General features: G+C 42.1%; 3 protein-coding genes and 1 long non-coding RNA gene across 9 annotated transcripts; 3 read left to right on the top strand and 1 right to left on the bottom strand.

The window, feature by feature from the left end:
* Positions 1–1,726: 1,726 nt before the first annotated feature.
* On the top strand, positions 1,727–8,613 carry LOC115042244 (uncharacterized). The gene is made up of 6 exons (XM_029500337.1): positions 1,727–2,223; positions 3,293–3,408; positions 4,793–4,912; positions 5,341–5,365; positions 5,888–5,968; positions 6,317–8,613. The coding sequence occupies exons 1-6, from the start codon at positions 2,160–2,162 to the stop codon at positions 6,517–6,519; spliced, it is 609 nt and encodes a 202-aa protein (XP_029356197.1). The 5' UTR covers positions 1,727–2,159; the 3' UTR covers positions 6,520–8,613.
* LOC115042245 (uncharacterized) lies at positions 5,828–9,186 on the bottom strand. Its single transcript, XR_003840667.1, has 2 exons — positions 8,997–9,186; positions 5,828–5,958 (listed from the first exon to the last, which is right to left on the bottom strand). It is a non-coding gene; the product is annotated as an uncharacterized LOC115042245 (long non-coding RNA).
* Positions 9,187–10,310: 1,124 nt separating this feature from the next.
* Positions 10,311–16,612, top strand: sgta (small glutamine rich tetratricopeptide repeat co-chaperone alpha). Of its 5 annotated transcripts, none has more exons than XM_029500136.1 (12): positions 10,311–10,405; positions 11,377–11,524; positions 12,274–12,377; positions 12,462–12,552; positions 12,650–12,749; positions 13,230–13,334; positions 13,473–13,608; positions 13,682–13,744; positions 14,665–14,702; positions 14,790–14,951; positions 15,046–15,168; positions 15,439–16,612. In XM_029500136.1, the coding sequence occupies exons 2-11, from the start codon at positions 11,425–11,427 to the stop codon at positions 15,155–15,157; spliced, it is 1,011 nt and encodes a 336-aa protein (XP_029355996.1). In that variant the 5' UTR covers positions 10,311–10,405; positions 11,377–11,424; the 3' UTR covers positions 15,158–15,168; positions 15,439–16,612. The 5 variants fall into 5 exon arrangements, with proteins under 5 accessions (XP_029355996.1, XP_029355998.1, XP_029355997.1 ...); XM_029500138.1 differs by lacking the exon at positions 10,311–10,405 and adding an exon at positions 10,523–10,674; XM_029500137.1 differs by lacking the exon at positions 10,311–10,405 and adding an exon at positions 11,007–11,148.
* Positions 16,613–17,116: 504 nt separating this feature from the next.
* On the top strand, positions 17,117–20,740 carry LOC115041775 (zinc transporter ZIP3). Of its 2 annotated transcripts, none has more exons than XM_029499526.1 (3): positions 17,117–17,166; positions 18,125–18,409; positions 18,930–20,740. In XM_029499526.1, exons 2-3 carry the CDS (start codon positions 18,203–18,205, stop codon positions 19,674–19,676), a joined length of 954 nt encoding a protein of 317 aa, XP_029355386.1. In that variant the 5' UTR covers positions 17,117–17,166; positions 18,125–18,202; the 3' UTR covers positions 19,677–20,740. The 2 variants fall into 2 exon arrangements, with proteins under 2 accessions (XP_029355386.1, XP_029355387.1); XM_029499527.1 differs by having other exon boundaries at positions 17,127–17,166; positions 18,128–18,409.
* Positions 20,741–20,874: the final 134 nt, after the last annotated feature.

The following is a 20,874-nucleotide window of genomic DNA, read 5'->3' as shown; positions in this document are numbered from 1 at the left end:
GTGTGGTTCTTTTGGAAAACTTGGATTTTTTTACATCAGGATCAGTGAGAAGTATCAATGGGTGCTGAATTAAATATATGAATAAATACTTCAATGCAGTTTTGATTCGTTAACTTTATGTAAAAATCCATCCATCCATCCCTCTTCTACCGCTTTTTCCATTTCCAGGTCGTAGGGCTGCTGGAGCCAATCCCAGGGGCGAGGGGCAGGATACACACTGGACAAGTTGTCCGTTCCATCACAGGGCCAACACACTAGCATTGACACCTATGGTCAGTTTAGGGTCACCAGTTAACCCAAACATGATGTCTTTGGATGGTGGGAAGAAACCCACACGGGGGAGAACATGCAAACTCCACACAGAAAGGCCCCAGGCCGGGAACCAAACCCGTGCCATCTTATTGCAGGGCAACAGCACTAACCACTACGCCACCATGCTGCCTTATGTAAAAAATATATATAATTATTTCACAATTTAATTAATTATTTCATGGTTCTGTTGCAGTGCTTCATGAATTTATTTTATCTGTCAAACTCATCCATCAAAGTCAGTGGGAGGGGCTAATGTGAATCAAGTCTGACTAATTGCTTTGGTGAAGTCTGGAAGTCTTTCAAAACACTGCAGCTACTCAGGATGTGAGCTGGTGATAGGCATTTTAGACCTTGAAGAGTATGCTTAAGCGGGACCTGCTGACCCAAAGCATGTGCCATGTAAAGCAGAAGAATTTCAGGAAGTTGTTGGCTAAGTTATTTTGTGCTTTCCGATCAAGATATTGACTGCAAATTTAGTTAGTTCCAAATTTAATTAAGTAATGACACATTTAAGTCATTGTTTAAAAATCTATTTATACATTTCATTCTGTCCCCTTTAATCCTCCATACCCCAGGACCTGATGGATTTAGTAAGACTGACAGACCTGAATAGGATGAATCCACATTTGCCCAAAGGTCACATGTGACTTGATGCCTCAAGTTAAAGCAAGCAAGTGCCTTTCCTCTGTGTAGCAGCCCTTGGCGTCAATAAGACAGAGTCTCCATAACGGGTGCAGTAGTTTTATTGTCTCATCTAGTCAAGCACTGTGAAACTATACATAAAAGGTATAAACAGAAATGCAAGATAACACCCATGTAAACAAATTCTTAAATTTTACAGTGCAATATTTCTGCTTGCACATACACACAGAACATATCAAAATGATTCAGCCAACTCAAAAATCTTATTTATACAGATGTACAGAGTAAGAAAATAATTAAATAATCCTCAAATTGACAGACAAATCCTCCATGACACCCGAGAATAGCACCGAGTGACACAATAGTAAAAGCATTTTACGACAGCAATAATGCGTTTACAACACAATGTCCGTGTCACAACGGAAAAGTGCGTTGCAGGGAGGACCCAAATGCAGGAGCCGGAAAACCAGGTAGGTGACAATGAAAAACACTTTACTAACGAAAGGACAGAGCAGGAACAGAATCTGGCAAAGAACTGACAAGGACTAGACAGGGCAAGGACAAAATGACAGGGCAAACGACAATGATCCGACAAGGACTAGACCGAAAACAGGACTTAAATACACAGTGCTAGACAGGACACAGGTGATCCACATTAGGGCAGGGAAGGCAATCAACATGGGACACAACCAGGAAGTAACATAACGGGGAACACGAAGGAACCAGGACTACAAAATAAAACAGGAAGTTACATGGACAGAACACTAAACACCAGAGTTAACTCAAAAACCTGACAGTCCGAGCGTACATACCTCGCTCCGCTCACCAAGGCGGCAAAAACTCCTCAGACTTGGCTAGCTTCTCTCGCAACATCGACGCTGCATGTGAACGAACACTTCTTCGCCAAACAGAACTTCGCCCATGCTGATCCGTGCGGCTGTGTTCCCGCTGAAATCCCTCGGTTTTCCCCTTTTTTCCGGCGCACCACACACCGCGCAGCTTGAACCCTTTCAGGACTGAGACGAATTGACAGTTCTGCTGCCACTTCCACTCCGAGCTTCAGGACTTTCCCATCGGGTGATGTGCTCACCTGATGTTGCACCATTCGCTTTCGCTTCCGTTTCTCTGACGTCACAGGAGGTTTTATTTTGCGCGGAACGGAGAAACATTCATTCACGTGCAACAGCGTTGACAAGGAGCTAAACATGTTTCACCCTCTCCTCAAATTGATGACCGGAAACATGATCGTCATTTTACTGCTGGACGCCGGTGAGTTAAACCAGTGAACTTGGGCCATCAGCTGGTATCCGGCTGTTTCCACTGGACACTGTCCCTAACTTGGGACAGTTGCAGAGCACAGACTCGGGCCAGTGACTTAGATCAGACCGGGTCTTGGTGGTTTCTTTCGATCCTGTCTCTGTGGTGTGTGTGCGTGTGTAAAATTTCTTCACAATATCCTTCCTTCTCATTTTATTTATTAGCTCCGTGCACCCTTTCCTGATGAGTATATAGTTTCAGTCTCAAATGTTCAATACCACCTCTTTTGAAATGATGGTCCCGCTTACAGGAAAATAGACCTGAAAGCAGGAGATAGATTGGGGGCTGAGGCTAACTAAGGGAATGGATCTTGCCAGGCAGCTCATCTCTTTCAGACAACAGTCCAGTTTAATCTCATGTGTTTGGTTTGTGAAGGCATGGATGCGGATTGAACCCATGATCTTTCGTTTGGTGACAGCAGCTAAAAGTTAATTCTGTTAATGCTGCTACTGTGGCAGGATCTTGGGAAAGGAGAGCAATGATGTCATATTAAACTGAGACATTTAAAAGGCCCGACAGCTGATAGTAAAAACTGAACTACGAAAGAAACACTTCCGTGAGCTTTGAAGTTGTGCGGCTCTCACTTCAGGAAGACAAAGGTGAAAGTTTTGTTTTCATGTCAGCTTACCACATTCTTTACCCCTGAGTCAAGGAGAGTTTTCAGGGAAAGGCGAGTGAAAACACATGACACATGAGTTTCTTCCATGGTCCATACAGTCTAAGGTTTAAAGATCCATATGTCTAAAGGTTTAAAAGTCGATACAGTCAAAAGATTTAGAAGTCCAGCTAAAGGTCCATGGAGTCATTATCCTCACTCAGAAAACTGACTGACCTTTTGTTTCTGGAGCTCCAGAGAGAGAGGATTCAAATGACAGATATATTTTAATGAATATCAACATTTCAAAGTAAAACACTGGAGAAGTCCAAATATGGACACTTAAAACTTTTGAATGTAAACCTTTAAAACTTTGAGCCTTTGATACAAAAGTATTTTTCATTGTTGTCACATTGTGTTTTGTAGTCATGGAGATATCAGCTTTACACTGCAACGTCACACATCAGGTTGATGCGTTCAAGTACAGCCTATCTCAGCTATCCAAATCCTCAGAGTGTGAGACTAGCTGGACGGAGCTGAATGTAAGTATCACGGCCTCGCAACACAGTGTATGTCAATGTGTTTGTTGTGCATTGCTGTTTTAAGCATCACAGGGTGCATTAAGGCGCAGTGCTGGGTGTAAGTCATCTGTGCTTGTGTTTGGCAGTGAGAGTGTATGATTTCCTGTATCAGTCCATCCTGCATCATAGACAGACAAACCATCCACAGCTGTGATTTCTTTGAGCCACCAGGATGTTATGAAGAGAATGGTCTGAGTATTGGAGGATCTGATTCTCCTTAAGACATCTGTTCCTTTCTGTCAAGTGAATCTATGTGAGGGGACCAATCCAGGTCCAGGTACCCCAGATATACTCTAGATATTTGAAGGTTGGCCCCACCTCAGTGTCCACTACATTACATACTCTACAAATGTTCTCTGGCTGAAGACAGGGTGTGGACATTAGGAAGTCCACTATCATTACCTTTTTCTTTGAGATGTTCGATATGAGGCAGTTTTTGTGACTACAGTAACTGGAGGCTTCAGATCCCTGTATTCAAATTCCTGTCCATCCCAATCCATCCATCCTAATACACAACTCAATAGCAGTATCATCTGACTGTTTCTGGATGTGCAAAGACTCAGAGGTGTTGCAGTCTCCTATATACAATATGAACAGAAATGGACAGGAGGTTTTTCCTTGCCACTGTCACCAAGTGCTTGCTCATGGTGGGATTTGCTGGGTCTCTTTAAATAATTTTATAAAGAGTTTAGTCTAGACCTGCCTTATATGTAAAGTGCCTTGATGTGACTTTGTTATGATTTGGCGCTATATAAATAAATCTGATTTGATTTGATTTGAATGGAGTAAGAACAGCCCCTTGTGGCGCCCATATGCTGCTCTTTGCTGTCCCAGGGATGTTGTTTCCCAACCTGACAAACTATGGCCTATTCTGATTCAGGTCTGTGACCCAGGAAACAAGTGATCTTGTTTTTCATCCCTCTGTGAGATGTCCCTAAGGATTATGGTTCAGATGGTGTTGAATGCACTTAAAAAAAAATCAAAAAACATAATTCTAAGGCAAGTGACAGGTTCCTGTAGGATGGAGAGGACTGGGCATGTAGAAGACTGCATCATACAGTGGAATGTGTCCTCAGCACGCAAGCTGCAGCGGGTCACATGTTTATGGGGGAACAGGCTTTTTTTTTTCTTGTTGCTGTTGTGTAGCAATTGTATTGTAGTTTTTGGGGACTTCCAGGGTGTTTTCTAAGATACTGTCTTGCAGGACTTAACTTGATGTCATGATGTCATGAACAGCTCAGTTTAGCTCTACTTCCTGTTTTGATCTTTTAATGGACAATCAGATAAAATTATGACACATTAAGATAAAGATCAATAGATCGCCCATCCATCTTTTGTTTTTCAGAATATGGTGCTCACACGGAACTCCTCCTACGATCCAGAGAAGGTCCTGATTTTGACTGAGCAGTTCATTGTCCTGAAGGACTGTCGAGATGCTCTGCATTTCACCATGGAGTGCTCTGGGGTAACGTCAAATTCAGAACATGAAGCTTAATGACCAGGAAGGTCAGCGCCAATACTGCACAGCTGAGCCAAAATGAACTACATCACAGACACAGATACACACATTTCACAGCTGTGCAGACTGACTCACATAGTCAGGGATTATTACACACAAAATTACACTTGTATGAAACTGCAACCTGAGGTCTACCTGCACACGTGGACCTCAGATCAGAGTACACATCTCATGACACATTTCATGCACCCCTGATTCTCATTCATGAATCCTCCCAAATATTGCAAACAAAAATGGAATATTGTTTCTTCACTTTTTATCCAGACAAGTATACAAAATATCAGACACCTGTGTCTGGTCTCTGGATTTCTAGACCTGGTCTCTCATTGTGGTTTGTGGTTTTTAATCTCTGGTCTCTCCCGTCTTGTCTGCAGGTTGCAGAGACAATATCCTGTAAGGGTAAGCTCTCTGTCGTCTTTCATCTTTTATCTATAATCAATAATCAATCATCAATAACTGTTTTTAGATACTTTTTATATGGATTCATGAGAAAAGGAGAAAAGGTGATCGCTATTCTGATCTCTATCATCAATTGAGACCAGATCCAAGTCTGTGTCAGTTCACATCTGGCCCAATTAGACCAGATTAGAACCAGATACTGCTGTAGAGTTCAGCGTAACTAGAAACAGCTCAGATGGACCTGAGGGTTCACAGTCCAGTCTAAGTCAGCAGCTGCTAGAATATTTATATTTTGATCATTATTCAAAATTGCAACAGACTCTGATAATAAACACAGTGTTAAGTACAGATGCTTTTCCGGTCTCAGATTTTTATTCAAAGTTATTATTCAACCCCTAGCCAAATTCTGAGAACTTGCTGCTTATTCTCATCAACTCATGTACACTTTTTTTCTTCTTTTTCTGCCAAATGAAAACAACTTCAACGTGTGAACTGACCTTTGGTTATATGTTTCTGTGGCAGCTAACTGTAGCAGTTTCGTGGACCAGCATCAGGAACAGGATCAAGACCAGAATCAGAAGGACCTAAAGGACCTAAAGAAAGGTGAGGCATCACATGGCTCAGATCAGTTGAGTCTGATTTACTATTTGTTCCCTCATCACTTCCTGTCTGGGGCTCTTAGCTCTGAGCTCACTGACTTAAGTGTGACTTAAATGTGAAAAAACAAACAAGGGAAACAACAAGCAAATAAACAAACATAGAACCCAAAACATGCTGCATTCTCTGTGAGAAAAACAAACAGAATGGAAAAAGAAAATGGAAAAAATTGTAATAAATCGATAGAAATCAATTCATTGAACCATATTGATTAAATTATACCAGTCTGCATTTTTCCATTTTATGCTCAGTGTTTTTCATCTGTTGTCATCTCTCCCTGTCTCTCTCTCCCAGTCAACACTAAGATCTGCATCACTGAGACCTGGTGTGTCACCAAGACCAAGTTTGGGGTCATTATCAGTCTGACTGCATTATTTGTCATCATTCTCTGTGTCACCGCCAGACTCATTTGGACCAAATGTTCTAGAAATGGAGAATGGAGAGCTTACTACTCTTCACCGGCTGAGAAACAAATAGAAATTATCTCTCCGGTTTAAAATGGATAAATGATATATGTGTGTATGCATGTACATATATTTATATGTGTATATATATATATATATGTATATATGTATGTATGTATGTATGTATGTATTTATTTATATATATATATATATACAGTATATATATAGTTTATCTGAAGTCCAGCAGGCCAAAGAGAGACAGACAATCTGTTAACCGAGTTCTTTTATGGAATTCAGAATTTAAAAAGAAAGAAAAAGTTTTTCTTTAAAAAATTCTTCTTTAAAATACGTTTGAAAGGTCTGTCCAGACCAGACCTGAACAGGTCTAATGAGACCAGGGCCCTGACAGGTCTAGACAGGATCCGCACAGGTCTGTCGAGCTCAGGGCCCTTACAGGTCTATTTAAACCAGGACTGGGACAAGAGGGACCTTTCAGAGGTTTTAAGGCTCAGTAGGTATAAAATGTCAGTGATGACAGAAAAATCGGTAGAATCTGATTTTATTCTGGGAAATATTTCTGTTTGTGTTTTGTTGCCTGACAGTGACAATGAAACACACCTTTGCAAGGTACAGGTTTCTGGCTAGCTGGTCACCTCTGGTTCTGATCTTTATGCTATCCTAAGATAGCCTGTAGCTGTAGCTTTGTATAAACTGTAAAGACCAGAGAAGTCAAATGTCCCTTTAAAAGCTCATTCAGAGACACAGTCATGGAGTCCGTTCACCTGATCTGCCATCAGGGATTCCCCTACTTACAGGATACCTGTCACGTTAGCGTGTCATTTGGATCCTGGAAGAACATGGCTGCTGCTCTGACAACCGACCCCCCGTAAAATACCCTCTGGAGTAGCTGGGGCATGATTCTTCTCTCCCCACTAATTTTGATTTGTCTGCTTTGAAACAAGACTTATCAGAACTCCAGAAGATGTTTTCCAGACTTATCTCTCGCAAAGATATATTGCCAGAGGTTTTCTGGTCACAACGAAGCTCCCGAAGAAAGTCACATAGTTATGATGTAACTATGTTACTGCATCTGTCCGGAGCTGCAAAAGGAAATTGTTTACCTGCAGCTGCTGTTTATAAGAGATGTCAGCTAATGCTCTCGTCCAGACTCGGTGCCCTGACACACCAGGCTGACCTTCACATTCACAACATGGTGCTCCTCATTTCACCTTCTCACAAACCTCATGTTCACCAGCAGTTGAACCTGACTTGACTCAAACAGATCCACATCCAACACCAAAGTCCTAAGTAACCAGTTGGCCTGGTGTATCAGGGCTACAGCTGTAGTGTCTCAAAACCTTAAACAGGCTTCATGGCCTAAATCCTGAAAATCTTCGCATTTTTAGGTCAAAGGTCAGATGGTCACTGATGAATTATAATCCACTGATTCAACAATGACCCATGGTCGGTAGATAAGGGAGAAAAAATACAGAAGCCGATTGAAAAAGAAAAATTCAAACTTTTGTTTTATGTCAAACAAAAAGTTGATGTTTAAAAGGTAAATGTTGGGTGTTCATATCCAACGGTTACCTTCATTTGGTCAGAATCAGTCTGATCTAGTGTTTTACGCATCTTCTGCTGGAAGATTTATTCACTTGTGTGATTCTGTATTGGCTCTGACATATCAATGTGAGATGAATACAGTTCAGGAAAGTGCACGCGTAGAACTTGTACGCACCTCATGTTTTCTCCTCAGAGCTGCTGGACTTCTCAAATCATAATATAGCATATTATGAAAGAAACACCTCCAGTTCTACTACTTACTTTGGTTTTGGTTTTTAGCTTCCTTTTTCTTTACGTTTATTTAAAGAATCAATCTATGTAAACTATTAGTGTTTATTATTAGATTTTATTGATCAGTTGTTAATCTCCCTGCTGGTGATTTGCTCATGACATCAGTTGCCCCCTGCTGGATCACAGTGTCATAAACGTTCTACTAATTTTGCTGTGAAGTGGATATGATTTAATGCTTTCTGTGTACAAAGCCAGTGCTGTTAGATTATGTTGCTTGCTCCTTAAACTGGATGTTTGGGTTTCGCTGTCAAGATTAACAAATGTTCTGATTTCTGACTCTAGTTGTATGGTTTTTGATAAATACTGTAATTAAATGAAACCATATGATGGGAAAACCCCGGAATTGTCAAATGGAAATGATTTGAATGTAATGAAACACTGAAATTGTGTTTCATGTGTTAAATCTTTTTATTTAATTGATTTTGATATTCAAATGTACGGTGACCAGACGCCCCCGTTTTCCGGGGACCCCCGATGTGGGTGACCTGTCCCCGGTAAAAGCTATTCCCGCAAATGTCCCCTATTTTGACACTGAGCAGCAGTTATTACGTTGTCAGTAAACGCATCGCCAGAGAAGACGTCGTATGACGCGCCAAAAAGGAGAGAGAAAAACAAAGACCAGCGGACAAGGTATGTTGTGGGTCATCTTATTAAGGGCGTGCCCCTATTTCAGCTTTACAGTGCGTCATTCATTCATCTTTTGGTCAGATACTTACAGTGCAGCGGGTCACAGTTCTAAAATACACTTTTGGTGCAAGTTAAGACACATCATCATTGTTGACACCTGGGTTCACTGGGTGTTTCGGGTCTCACAACAGACACCCTCGCCCAGGGGAGCCAGCCGGGGTGATCAAGTCCCGGCTTGTGTCTTAAGAGCATGTGTCCACGCATCGCCCCGCTTAATCCACAGCCATCTGGACTCCTTCTCTGCTGCGTCGCTGATGTTCCTGATGGCTCGCCTGTTGTGCAGTCTCTTCACTCCCAGCATCTTGAGTGCCCTGATGAGTGACTGGCCGGCGAATCCTCTGCACCCAACCTCGATGGGGTTGCATCGGGTTGCATCAGCTGACAGCTGGCAAGCAGCCAAAAGTTAGTGCGGCCAACGTTTATAAGCTTTTAAAGTAGTTATTCACACTGAATAACATTACATAAACTTTAGTTTAAGAATACGATGACCTGTTACAATGTGAATTCATATTTATCAGCTATCCATCTCTTAGAAATATGTAAATCAGTTAAGGAGAGGAAATAGTGGGAGAAACAGATAATGTTTGAACCCAATTTCTATACTGGAACTGTGAATGTAGTCTGTCCCCCTGATGAGTGACATTTGTGAGTGCACTTTATAAATGTAGGCTATTCCTTGATTTTAATAAAGTCGTATTTTGTTTATGTGGTTTAGCCTTGCTGATGCTAGAACTATTCACTTACTATCGGATCTGCTCTTGCAGTTTTTCTCATGTTCTCCTCTGCTCTTATTCTACCCAGGCTCCTGAGACGGAGGCTACAAAGGTGTATGAGGGACCACAGTGATGTCAAGTCAAAGTCAAAGTCATCTTTGACAAACACCTATACATATACTTAACACACAACATTCTGATAATATGTGCAAAAATGTTCTACATGTTCTACTGTAAAGCACTTTGGGTTGCATTTTTTATATATGACGTTTGAGTTGAGGGAATAAAAGATGGTCAAACTACATGAGAAAATACTTGTCCCAATTTTTTATTTCATAATGATAATATTTAATGATTTTTCACCACCGCACCGAAAATGTCCCCGTTTTTCATCTTAGAATTCTGGTCACCTTATTCAAATTTATCTTGTAGTGAGACAGAAGCAGCAGAACTATTTGATTCCTCTGTTTGGTTCCTGTGCAGTAAATAAGCTCTCAGCTGCTTTGGACTTTGGATTTTTTAGTTGGTTTGTTCTGAAGGTAGATTTGCCATATTTCCGTGTCCGGTCTTACTGATAACTTAACGTCAATGGCGTCATGACGACGCCTTTCCGTGACATCATAAGTCTGCGACAAGCTAAGTGGTTAGCGGAAGGCTACGATCCGAAGCAGCGGACCCAACGTCAACTGTTCGTTACGGGATCTCCCACACTGGGCAGACAGTTGGTAGGAGAACTGTCTCACAATGTTTTGGCTCCACATCTCTCCGCCAGACAGCAGTTTGAATTCGGACTCGTCTCTGGAGTCAAACCGAGACCGAGGGAGCTAGTTAACCGTTAGCATCACGCCGATGGTTCCTGTGCTACACGTCACGCTGAACTCCTTTCACAACTCTGGGAATACAACCGGATTTGGACACTGGGTCCAAAATTTCGCGTTGTAGGACAAAAATCTGGGCGTGTAGTTAATTAATAGGAACCAAACTTTGATTCGGCGTAAGTTAAATGCACCAAATCGCATTTCAATACCAAAAATTCACAATTTTAAGCTCTAGGTTTGCTCTTTGTGACAACGGATCCTGCTGTAATGTCTGATAATCGCAAAGTGAAGCGTCAGCTATCGGCCGAATTTCTCTCCAGCTGTCAGTCTGTCTTTTAAACCCAGTACCGTTTTCACGGTCCCTTTCTGACGCCGTTTTATCTCAGAGTTAATGCGACTGAATTCTGACTGAAGTGAGGCTACGCCTACTGAGCATGCGCCGTGCTGTTCTGCTGGCACACTAGCAGGTTAAGCTAAACTGAATTGTAATGGTCGATGAGGGGTGAAAGTTCAAAGTGACCTCCGAGCACTGGCAGATACAGGACTGTCTGTGGGTCTGTGTGGGTCTCTTCGGTACCGGGGCGGTGGTCGGTGGCTCATTGTAGCGGGTTTTGGCAGCAGATAGCGGACTGAGCCGGAGCGACCAGAAGGTTTTGCAGGCTAATGCTAATGCTAATGCTAACACAGATGCTTAATGTGAGACAGTGAGAGTCTGTCAGACTGAACTATCAGTTTATTGTTTACTGTTCTTCACACACCGCATCTCTTTGTTTATCATTAATTTGTAATTGTATGTGTTTTTATATGTCTGAGTAGTTCATCAGCTGTTCAATGGATGATATTAACAGCAGCTGTTGTTGTGTGCTTGTCCTCCTCAGGGTGTTCCTCTCTTAAGTGAACTCAGAGACGTCTGAGCCTCCGTCATCATGACAGACAACAAGCGTCTCGCATTCTCCATCATCCAGTTTCTCCACGACCAGCTCCAGTCAGGGAAACTATCCTCGGGCGCACAGGAGAGTTTGGAGGGTGAGTCCAGTTTCAGACCTAAAGGGACCACTACTGGGTCTGGTTTGACTAGGTACAGCTGTTTGGTAGTGACAGGGACATTTTCCATTGCAGAACATAAACTGTTTTCTTTGTTGTAGAGCTCGGTCTCATAAGATTTATCTACACAACAACAGGAAACATAAAAAAAAAAACATCTAGGTCTTGTGCAGTGTAAATGTTTGAGCTCTGTTCTGATGGAACAGATTCATCAGAAACTCAAAGTAAAAGTTGAATTCTCCTCTTTGCTGCTCCTTTCCACTGCATCTTTCTCTCTCCGCTACACTTGTGGTTTTAAAAACCAAAAACCAAGTCACTTCAGTTTTACATCTCCCCTCTAAGGAGCCCTGTGGACCTATAACCTTTAAACTAAATAAGTGAAATGTTTTAAGCACTTGTCATGTGATGATCAGCACCAGCTCTCAGCATGGAAACCTCTAAACAGCTGTTAAATCAAGATGTAACAGTTACAAACATCATGACACACTCATCTTTAAACAAGATTGCAGGGTTGTGGTCATTTAATTTGTCTAATGTTTTTCAGTGTATAATTCGCTGAGATCATGGCTACTATTTAATTTGACTCTGCTGCCTCCACTTAATTTAAATAAAAGATGTATGATTGTACAATACAGACAGAATAAGAGTTCATGTGATCATCCTGGTGAGTCAGGCTGTTAATGTCTATCCTGACGTACAGTTGCTGTCTCTCTATTGTTTCCTGTTGACAGTTGCCGTTCAGTGTTTGGAGACAGCGTTTGAGGTGTCAACTGATGACCAGAGCCTTGCCATCCCCATGACGTTACCTGAGATTTTTACGTCAGCCACAGCCCAGGTAGACCCCAACAGGCCCGGCTTCCTGCTGATGATCTGCTGACTCTCCCTCAGTCTCTGACTCAGTGTGTCTCTGTTTCTGCAGCTTCCAGCTCAGTCACAGGTCAACAACAACGCCACTCCAGACTCCGTCAATGACGAACAGAGAGCTGAGGCTGAGAGGCTGAAGACTGACGGTGGGGGAGGTTTATCAGTGTTTGTTCAGAGGCTGCAGCTTATTCTTTCCATTTTTATGTTCCAGTCAGAGGCTCATAATCTTTGTTTCTACTTCAGGTAATGACCAGATGAAGGTGGAGAACTTTGCAGCTGCTGTGGAGTTTTATTCAAAGGCCATCGCCCTCAACCCTCAGAACGCAGTCTACTACTGTAACAGGTCGGTGTGGGGACAGAACTCAGACCTTTTAGCGGCTTATGTTCTTACTCCAGAAGAACTGCAGGAGGTATATACTCCTACTCCAGTTCAAATCAGCTCAACCCTCTGAAGGAACCAATTTAGAGCCACAATCAGGCATTTTTGTTTTGTTGTGATTGTTTGTTTGTTTTTATAAAGTCAACAAGCTGATTCCATCTCTGACTCAGTAAAGAGTCTGTTCTCTGTAAAAGGGGATAACAGGAACAAAATAAAACCCTTTTGTTTTTGTTTTCCAGATAAAAACACTATAAACCAGAATAGCCAAAGAAAACGTAACATAATAAACTCAACTTTTCCACACTCTGAGATGAGAAAAAGATGATTTACCCCATAGACTTTGGATATACAAACAGCTAAGAGTAAAGCCTCTGCATGACACAGACAAAACTCTAACCATTGTTTTATATAATCAAAAACAAATTTTGTATAATTTTCCTGCAGGGCTGCAGCATACAGCAAACTGGGAAACTACGCTGGTGCCGTGCAGGACTGTGAGCAGGCCATCAGCATCGACCCCAACTACAGCAAGGCCTACGGGAGGATGGGGTAAGAACAGGCTACTCTGTTCCACAGTTCATAAATGTCCAGCAGTTGGTACTTTTAGACCAAAGAGCCACTGCTTTGAATTTTAAAGTGTTGTTTTTGTTGTGCTGACATTTTTCCTGTTGGGTTCTTTTGCTTCAGTTTGGCTCTCACCAGCCTCAACAAACACACAGAAGCAGTGAGTTACTATAAAAAAGCCCTAGAGCTGGATCCCGAAAACGATTCCTACAAAACCAACCTAAAGATTGCAGAGGAGAAGATGGAGACATCCAGTCCAGTAAGAACTGAGCCAACTGTCGCTAAGCTTGGATTCGTGCTGGACTTGTGTTCATTGTTGTCTCCTCTCTCAGACTGCAGGGATGGGAGGAGTTGACCTGGCAGGCCTGCTCAGTAACCCAGGCTTCATGAACATGGTGAGTCCTTTGACACCTCTAAGCCATTTAGACTAAAATTACAAGAGCTGAACACAACCCAAACCAAACCACTCCACACTAGAGCTGTAATTGGGCCTTAAAAGTTAGCCCAAGCTAACCCAGAATTCGGCTTGAGCCCAAAATACATTTTGATTGAAGGCTTTTTAAAAGTCTGAACCAGTTGAGAGCCGACATTATTCAAATGTGCACACACCTCCATTTCACCTCCTCCGCATCTTTCTCGAAGCTCTAATCGAAGCTCATCACCTTACTGCTCATTTACAGCACAAGCCTGAGCCTGTGTAAAATGATAGAAATTAGGCCCAAGCCCGACTGAACGATGCAAAGTTCGGGCAAAGATCTTCAGCTGTACTCCACACTAGTCTAGGGGCCTCATTTATAAATTTGGCCTATGCACAAAAAGGGCATACGCCATTTTCCAGGCAAAGGTTGTGATCTATAAGAAACAGACTTGACGGGAGCATTTGTGCACCCCTAAGCAACCCAGTGAGCACAATGATCCTAAATATCAAAAGCAATTAAAGAAGCTTCACAGGTAGAAAAGTCGGAATGACTACATACATTCATTATGACTCTGACCCATGACTTTTGGGCGTATTTACACTTTTAGTAATGATCCCATGCAGGTTTATAAATGAGGCCCAACGTCTTTATCCGAACCCAGACCCAAACAGCATGTCCTCCAGGTCTAATGAAACTGTGCCTTAAATATCCCCACCTCCATCAGCTGGTCTCTTGAGCTTTTATTTATTGTGATCATCCTTCCTGTTTTCCCTCCTTAAACTGTAGGATCATGATGTTTGACCATATCTGGATTGTTGTTATGCTGATGTGTGAGCAGCTGTGTTATTGTTGTACTGGTTGAGATGAAGTGACTGATTGTGTGTCTGTCTCTTCAGGCATCATCTCTGATGAACAACCCTCAGGTTCAGCAGCTGTAAGTTGTCTCTTGCTCCTTCATTCCTTGTTTTCTTGCAACCAGGTTCATCAAAATAGTTTTTCCTGTCTGTTCATTCTCTTCCAGGATGTCAGGGATGATGTCTGGAGCGTACGGTGGGATGGGTGGTGGCGCAGGAGGCGCCGGAGGCACAGGAGGAGCAGGAGGTGCAGGAGGTGCAGGAGGAGGTGCAGCACCTGGGGCTCCTGGACCTGCTGGGGCTGGAGATTTATCAGGACTGATCCAGGCGTACGTTAAGAGATGTTAGATGTTTTTCCCAGCAGGTGGAGCAGGTGGAGCAGTGGGTTGGTGTTCACAAATGGGTTTGTGGTTACTGTTGCAGAGGGCAGCAGTTTGCTCAGCAGATGCAGCAGCAGAACCCCGAACTCATTGAACAGCTGAGGAGTCAAATCCGTAACCGAACACCCAGTGCTGGAAACGAGGAGCAGCCATGACGTCAGATATAGTAAGTCCCTGTCCTCAGGTTGGTTTGTCCAGGTGAGACATCGGAAATTTACCTTAACAGGTGAGGTTAAAGGTCCATACAGTCTAAAGGTAGACCTCCATGTGGTCAGTCAGAAAACAGTCAGCAAATCAGAAGACAGGATCAGAACCAACGTTTTGGAAGATGTTTGTTGAAACTATTTTCTGATCAATAACAGACTTAATTCACATGTTTAATTTTTATAAGTTTATCGTTTTTTATGTGGATTAATCTCTATTTCCTTTGTTTCAGATTTTGCAGATGTGTGTGTGGAGGAGACATAACAGACCATCTGTCCGTTATTTCTTTCTGATTTGGATCATTATAACTCAAAAGACTAAAAGGAAGTTTTTTTCATTTTTTTCCATCACTGAATAATTCCTGCATGAGAGAGAGCCAGAGAGAGAGGAAGGGCCCCCTTCTTTCAGGAGCCATGTCACCAAAAACTACATCCACTTCCTGCGGCGCTGTGCAGTTTTTAGGAAAAACTTTATTGAACTTTATTGATTGTAATTCAAGAGTCGTGTTCTGATGTCATCATAGTCCAGATATGGAACAGCTGCAGGTCACCAGAGTTTGAACAGAAGCTAAAATCTACACTGTGTGTGTGTCTGTGTGTGTGTCTGTGTGTGTGCGCGTGCGGGTGTGATGAATATCAGGGTTAATTTAGTACAAATAGACTAACCCTTTGGCAGGTGACGCTGAGCTGTTTGGAAAATTAAAAAGAGCATCTCAACATTTTATTCAATGAGTTTTCACTTGTGTTGTTGAATTAATTTCTGAGGAAATGGCTCGACATCACGCTGCTCTAATTCCAAATATTAATGTGTTAAAGTAAAACCTAAAACCTTACACTGACAGCGTATGCAGACACCTCAGGTTCCTCCATCTCCCTGGACCTGGACCTGTGGGGAATCAGCTGGTTGGACCTGAAGTGGGCAGATTTGTCTGTCTATCAGGTCACTGCTGATGATGCAGATCAGGGCTCAGAGTCTGGAGTGTGTCAGTGACTCTATCATCCTCACATGAAGTATGGATCCACCATGTCTCCTCTTGACCAGGACCAACATGACAGAAGAACCTGGTGGTGATTGTGTTGAGCTATGGCAAAAGAGATACATCTGGGAGAACCAGTGGATGTCCACCACACAAGAATTTTGTAAAATTTTGAAACTTGTTGCTTCATTGACAGTAATATTTATTTATTTATTTGACCTTACATTTATCCTTTAAACAGGTAATCTCTTTGAGACAGGGTCATTCTCAAAAGACACCTGAACAATAAGAGTTTCTGTATTTGAAATGAGTGAGTTCAATGTCATTAATCAGATTAACAGTTGATGGTTCTGAAAATTAGTTTAAAACTGGCCAAATCTATTGTTATATCACATGGAAGTAACAAATAAATTCATGTGTTTTACAGTCACTTGGAGAAATTATGATGCTTCTGGGACTTAAGGGGAAACCAGACCAACTCAGGTTCATTGTTGTTTTTTTTTTTCTACTTTAAAAAGGAAAAAGTTTTATGCACAGAACTCAGAAAAAACATCTGACTAGCTTCACAGTAGCCGGACCAAACTCTTTAACAGTGAATTAATTTTTTAGCTTGGAGAAATATTGTACAATATAAGGAAAATAAATGTTGATGAACCAAAACAGCTCAATGAATGTACAACAGAGTTGCACTGGTTTAAATATAAACAAACAAATGCGTAAAGAGAATAAAAATGAAGACACAATAAGAAATAACATGTCAAATTGAAAAAAAAAATCGAGTAATATAAACTTACAGAAAAATGTATCTAAGTGATAACATCACTTTTAAAACGGCTTTATTAATGCACTGTATACCATAAACATGCAAAGAATCGTCACCCGTGACGTCACGGGGAACCCCACCAGTGAGAACCCTGGGAGAATGTGACGTCAATGCGGAAGTGTGTTGATGCACCTGCAGAGCGGCGGCGGGAGGCTCTACAGGTAAACTCTTCATCTGGCTCGTGTTTGAGTCGTGAGGTTGTACTGTTGACCTGCTGTCGGTGTTTATTCAGAGGCATACAGATACGGACAGTGGTTTCCCTACACGGCAGCGCTGTTTGTTATTGCCGCAATTAGCTGCAGGGAAGCTAACAGCGGTTAGCAGTGGAGCTAGCCGCTGTTAGCAAGAACAAGGAGCAGAAATGGGCCCAATTTTATCTTCAGTCTGGCCCTCTAGAATGTTTCTGACAGTTAAAGGTTAAACCTGTAAAGTATATCTGTTAAATATTTTCATTGAAATAGGAAAAATGTTGCAAAAGGAAATCGGAAGTTCATGTCAGTGCGCGATATTTTATTTTGAAGGTGTTTGCAAGAAATTAGGGTTGTTTTTCCGTTAAAAACGGTCAATTTTAAATAAACAGCCGATTCGTGTCTTTATCCGATTATATGTGAAGTTTTAAAGCGTTTAAGAGGAAACTGCTCAAACAGGATTTTCTTAATTTATTTGTATTTATCCTTTTTTTTCCTCGTCATATGCTATGTTTCAAAATAAAAGCAGTTACTTACTTCTCTCTGTCATCATTCAGTTTGTATGTGATCGCGCACGTGGCTTTATAAAGACTTTTCAAATATTATATTAATATAATTCAAATACAATAAAGTGACCGAAGTTACGCCATTCTCTCGTTTATACATTAATATCAGGAAGTAAATTAAAACACAAGCAACCAAACAAATACCTGAACACTTCTCACTCTTTCTGTACTGGGGCTCAGTCCAGTCTGTTCAGGTTCAGTCTGGACCGGTCTGATCCAGACTGGACTGATGCAGTCTGGTTTTGATACAGCCTGGTCTGATTTGGTCCCAGAATGGACTGGATCAGAGCAGTCTGGTACAGTGTGGTCTGATCCGGTCTTATGTTGTCTTGTCTGGTCTCACAGCATCTGTGTGTCTCCCACAGTAGATGCAGCAGTTGAGTCCAAGGCAGTGAGGATGTCGTCTTTGCTTTAGCGGCTGTGGAGTGTTTTGCTGCCTCAGAATGCAGATCCTGGTGGCCAAGCTGCTTGGACTGCTGGGATTGTTTTGCCTGATGCTGGCTGGCGTCTTGGTCCCAGTCCGCCTCCTGCTGGTGGACCACGATAAGGTGAATAGGTACAGGAGAGCCCTGTCCCTATGTAACTCGTTTGGAGGTGGCGTGTTCCTGGCAACCTGCTTCAATGCTTTACTGCCCGCTGTCAGAGACAAGGTAACCACAACAATGCTGCTCTTAATGTCTCACTGTTTGTCTCGTTCTGTGTCCACCTATTACAGGTGAGATGTTGGTGTGAGGCCTCAGGTGCAAGCACATGTACATAACACGGATTTCATCAGGTTGATGCAACTAAAATTAATGGTCATAAAGTTTGAATGTATTTGCTATAAATATAATAGAGACAAAACAATTATTATCATCTTCACAAATAAATCATCTGCTAGTGATGATTTAGGTTGAAAACTATGAGACATAATTATTTAATTTCCCTACTTTTTAAATGTATTCAAATATAAAATTGGTTTTGAAAACTACTAAATACAAATTATTACTATTAATAAATGTCTAAATATTGATGTTGGAATATTCTTAAAATTATTAATGTTAAAAATACTGTAAAAAAAATTAACTGTATATTTAGTAAGGTTTGTTGAAACAACAAAAAGTCGATGATATTTTATTTTGAAAAGACCAAATCTATGATCTGACCCTGTGTGACACTGTGTGTCCCTAGGTGGGCGATGTGTTCAGGCAGCTGCAAATCAGCAGTGATTATCCTCTGGCGGAAACAATGATGATGCTTGGTTTCTTCCTCACTGTATTTGTGGAGCAGGCTGTCCTCACCTTCCGTAAGGAGAAACCATCCTTCATTAACCTGGAGACCTTCAACGCTGGAGGCTCCGAGGCAGGTAGTGACTCAGAGTATGACACGCCTTTCATTTCCTCGATGCGGGGCTCCCCGGGTGCCGGTGGTCACCACTCCCACGGACACCAGCACGGACATTTCAGCCCAACTGAGTTGGTGGGAGCAGGGCCTCTGCGGCTGGCCAGTCTGGTTATGGCTCTGTCGGCCCACTCTGTGTTTGAGGGTCTGGCACTCGGCCTGCAGGATGACGGAGCTAAGCTGGGCAACCTTTTCCTGGGTGTGGCTGTGCATGAGACCCTGGCTGCTGTTGCCCTTGGTGTGAGCGTGGCCAAGGCGTCACTCAGCATGAAGGATGCAGCCAAACTGGGCGTCACCGTCAGCCTGATGATCCCCCTGGGTATGGTGGTGGGAATGGGCATCGAATCGGCTCAGACACTGGGGGGCGGGGTGGTGTCTGTGGTACTGCAGGGTCTTGCTGCCGGCACCTTCCTGTTCGTCACATTCTTTGAAATCCTTTCCCAAGAGCTGGACAACAAACAGGACCGACTTCTCAAAGTGCTTTTCCTCATCCTGGGATACGGCGTGCTCGCTGTGCTGGTCTTCATCAAATGGTGACAGACAGGAATTCCCTGACTCACCGAAAAGAAAGTCAAGAAGTAAAAGGCCAGTTCAGCAGTTTGGAAAAAATATTATTTACTTTCAGGCTCAGACTCTCAGATTGAAGGAACTGGTCCTATAATTTATCCAGAGAGACTAAGACTCCAGCTGTGAGACAGAATGATCCGGAGAAACATGAAACTGAGCCAAAGCTGTGATTAAACAAATCAAAGTTTAATGACCCTGCCCCCAGAATACGTCCTTCTTCCCAAAACTTTAATGTTATTTAAAATATTCTAGATTCTTCGTTCACATTCCTGTTTCCTTAAATTGGTTCAGTCTCGCCTACATATAAAGGGACCCACTTCTCTATCAGTCAGAAACTCCACACAGGACCATTAACTCCTCACCTGTAACCAAGGGTATGTCACAGGTGTCCTCTAGAGCCTGTGACATCACTGCGCTTAAAGGTGTGAAGTGACTATAAGTATACATCAGAAATGAATTGAGACATCATTTTGCATAAGTTAGCTATTCTGCTGTCAGTCGACGTTTACAAAGCTTCAATGTTCAGCTTCTGTTGAGGTTTTTCTACAAATCTCGGATTTAAAGGGAGTATGGAAAAGTTATATTTGATATTTTTCAAAAATTAACTACGTTTAATTTTAAAAACTCCTGATGTTGACTCGGAGACGTGATTTGTGCTTCAGAGATATCAACTTAAATTAGCATGCTAACCAGCTAGCTCTGGCCAGTTTTGCCTGACTCTGGTTGGCCTTCTCAGGTGTTCCTAATATTCTGACCACAGCAACAGACACGTAATTCCTGCAGTGTCATCAGACCTGAACATGAGAAGCTATAATCTGATCTGAGACTGGTCTGGGTTACTAGTTAAGTCTTTAAAAAAACTTTTTATCTGAGACCTACTGATTTGTACAATCAGGTAAACACACTGCAAATCATTGTGTACAGCTTCCTGTCCTCCTCAGACCTTTATTGCTGTGTGTGATCATTGTGAGCTCCTATTTATTTTGTGTCCCATGTTGTAGTTTAACAGATTGTTGTCATCATTAAAATAATTCATTTTATTTGGTCTGTTTTCTTTGGCTGTCCCTCAACATCATGTTGTACTGATGTCTTGATACTAGAGACTGAGACACTAAACTCATTAGAAACACTTTTACTGGGCTAATAAATCAAGGGAGAGGGAGGAACA

Source organism: Echeneis naucrates, chromosome 4 (genome assembly GCF_900963305.1).
Source record: "Echeneis naucrates chromosome 4, fEcheNa1.1, whole genome shotgun sequence".
NCBI lineage: Eukaryota > Metazoa > Chordata > Actinopteri > Carangiformes > Echeneidae > Echeneis > Echeneis naucrates.
Note: the sequence above shows the minus strand (reverse complement) of the source record. Positions and strands in the feature narration are given on the sequence as shown.

Excerpts from the sequence above, each read along its gene's own strand:
- LOC115042244 (XM_029500337.1), top strand. The coding sequence starts at position 2,160 with ATGTTTCACCCTCTCCTCAAATTGATGACCGGAAACATGATCGTCATT. Across the intron at positions 3,409-4,792 it reads CTAGCTGGACGGAGCTGAAT|AATATGGTGCTCACACGGAA; the intron begins GTAAGTATCACG and ends TTTGTTTTTCAG. Across the intron at positions 5,969-6,316 it reads CCTAAAGGACCTAAAGAAAG|TCAACACTAAGATCTGCATC; the intron begins GTGAGGCATCAC and ends TCTCTCTCCCAG.
- sgta (XM_029500136.1), top strand. The coding sequence starts at position 11,425 with ATGACAGACAACAAGCGTCTCGCATTCTCCATCATCCAGTTTCTCCAC. Across the intron at positions 11,525-12,273 it reads CGCACAGGAGAGTTTGGAGG|TTGCCGTTCAGTGTTTGGAG; the intron begins GTGAGTCCAGTT and ends TCCTGTTGACAG. Across the intron at positions 12,750-13,229 it reads GCAGTCTACTACTGTAACAG|GGCTGCAGCATACAGCAAAC; the intron begins GTCGGTGTGGGG and ends ATTTTCCTGCAG.
- LOC115041775 (XM_029499526.1), top strand. The coding sequence starts at position 18,203 with ATGCAGATCCTGGTGGCCAAGCTGCTTGGACTGCTGGGATTGTTTTGC. Across the intron at positions 18,410-18,929 it reads TGCCCGCTGTCAGAGACAAG|GTGGGCGATGTGTTCAGGCA; the intron begins GTAACCACAACA and ends GTGTGTCCCTAG.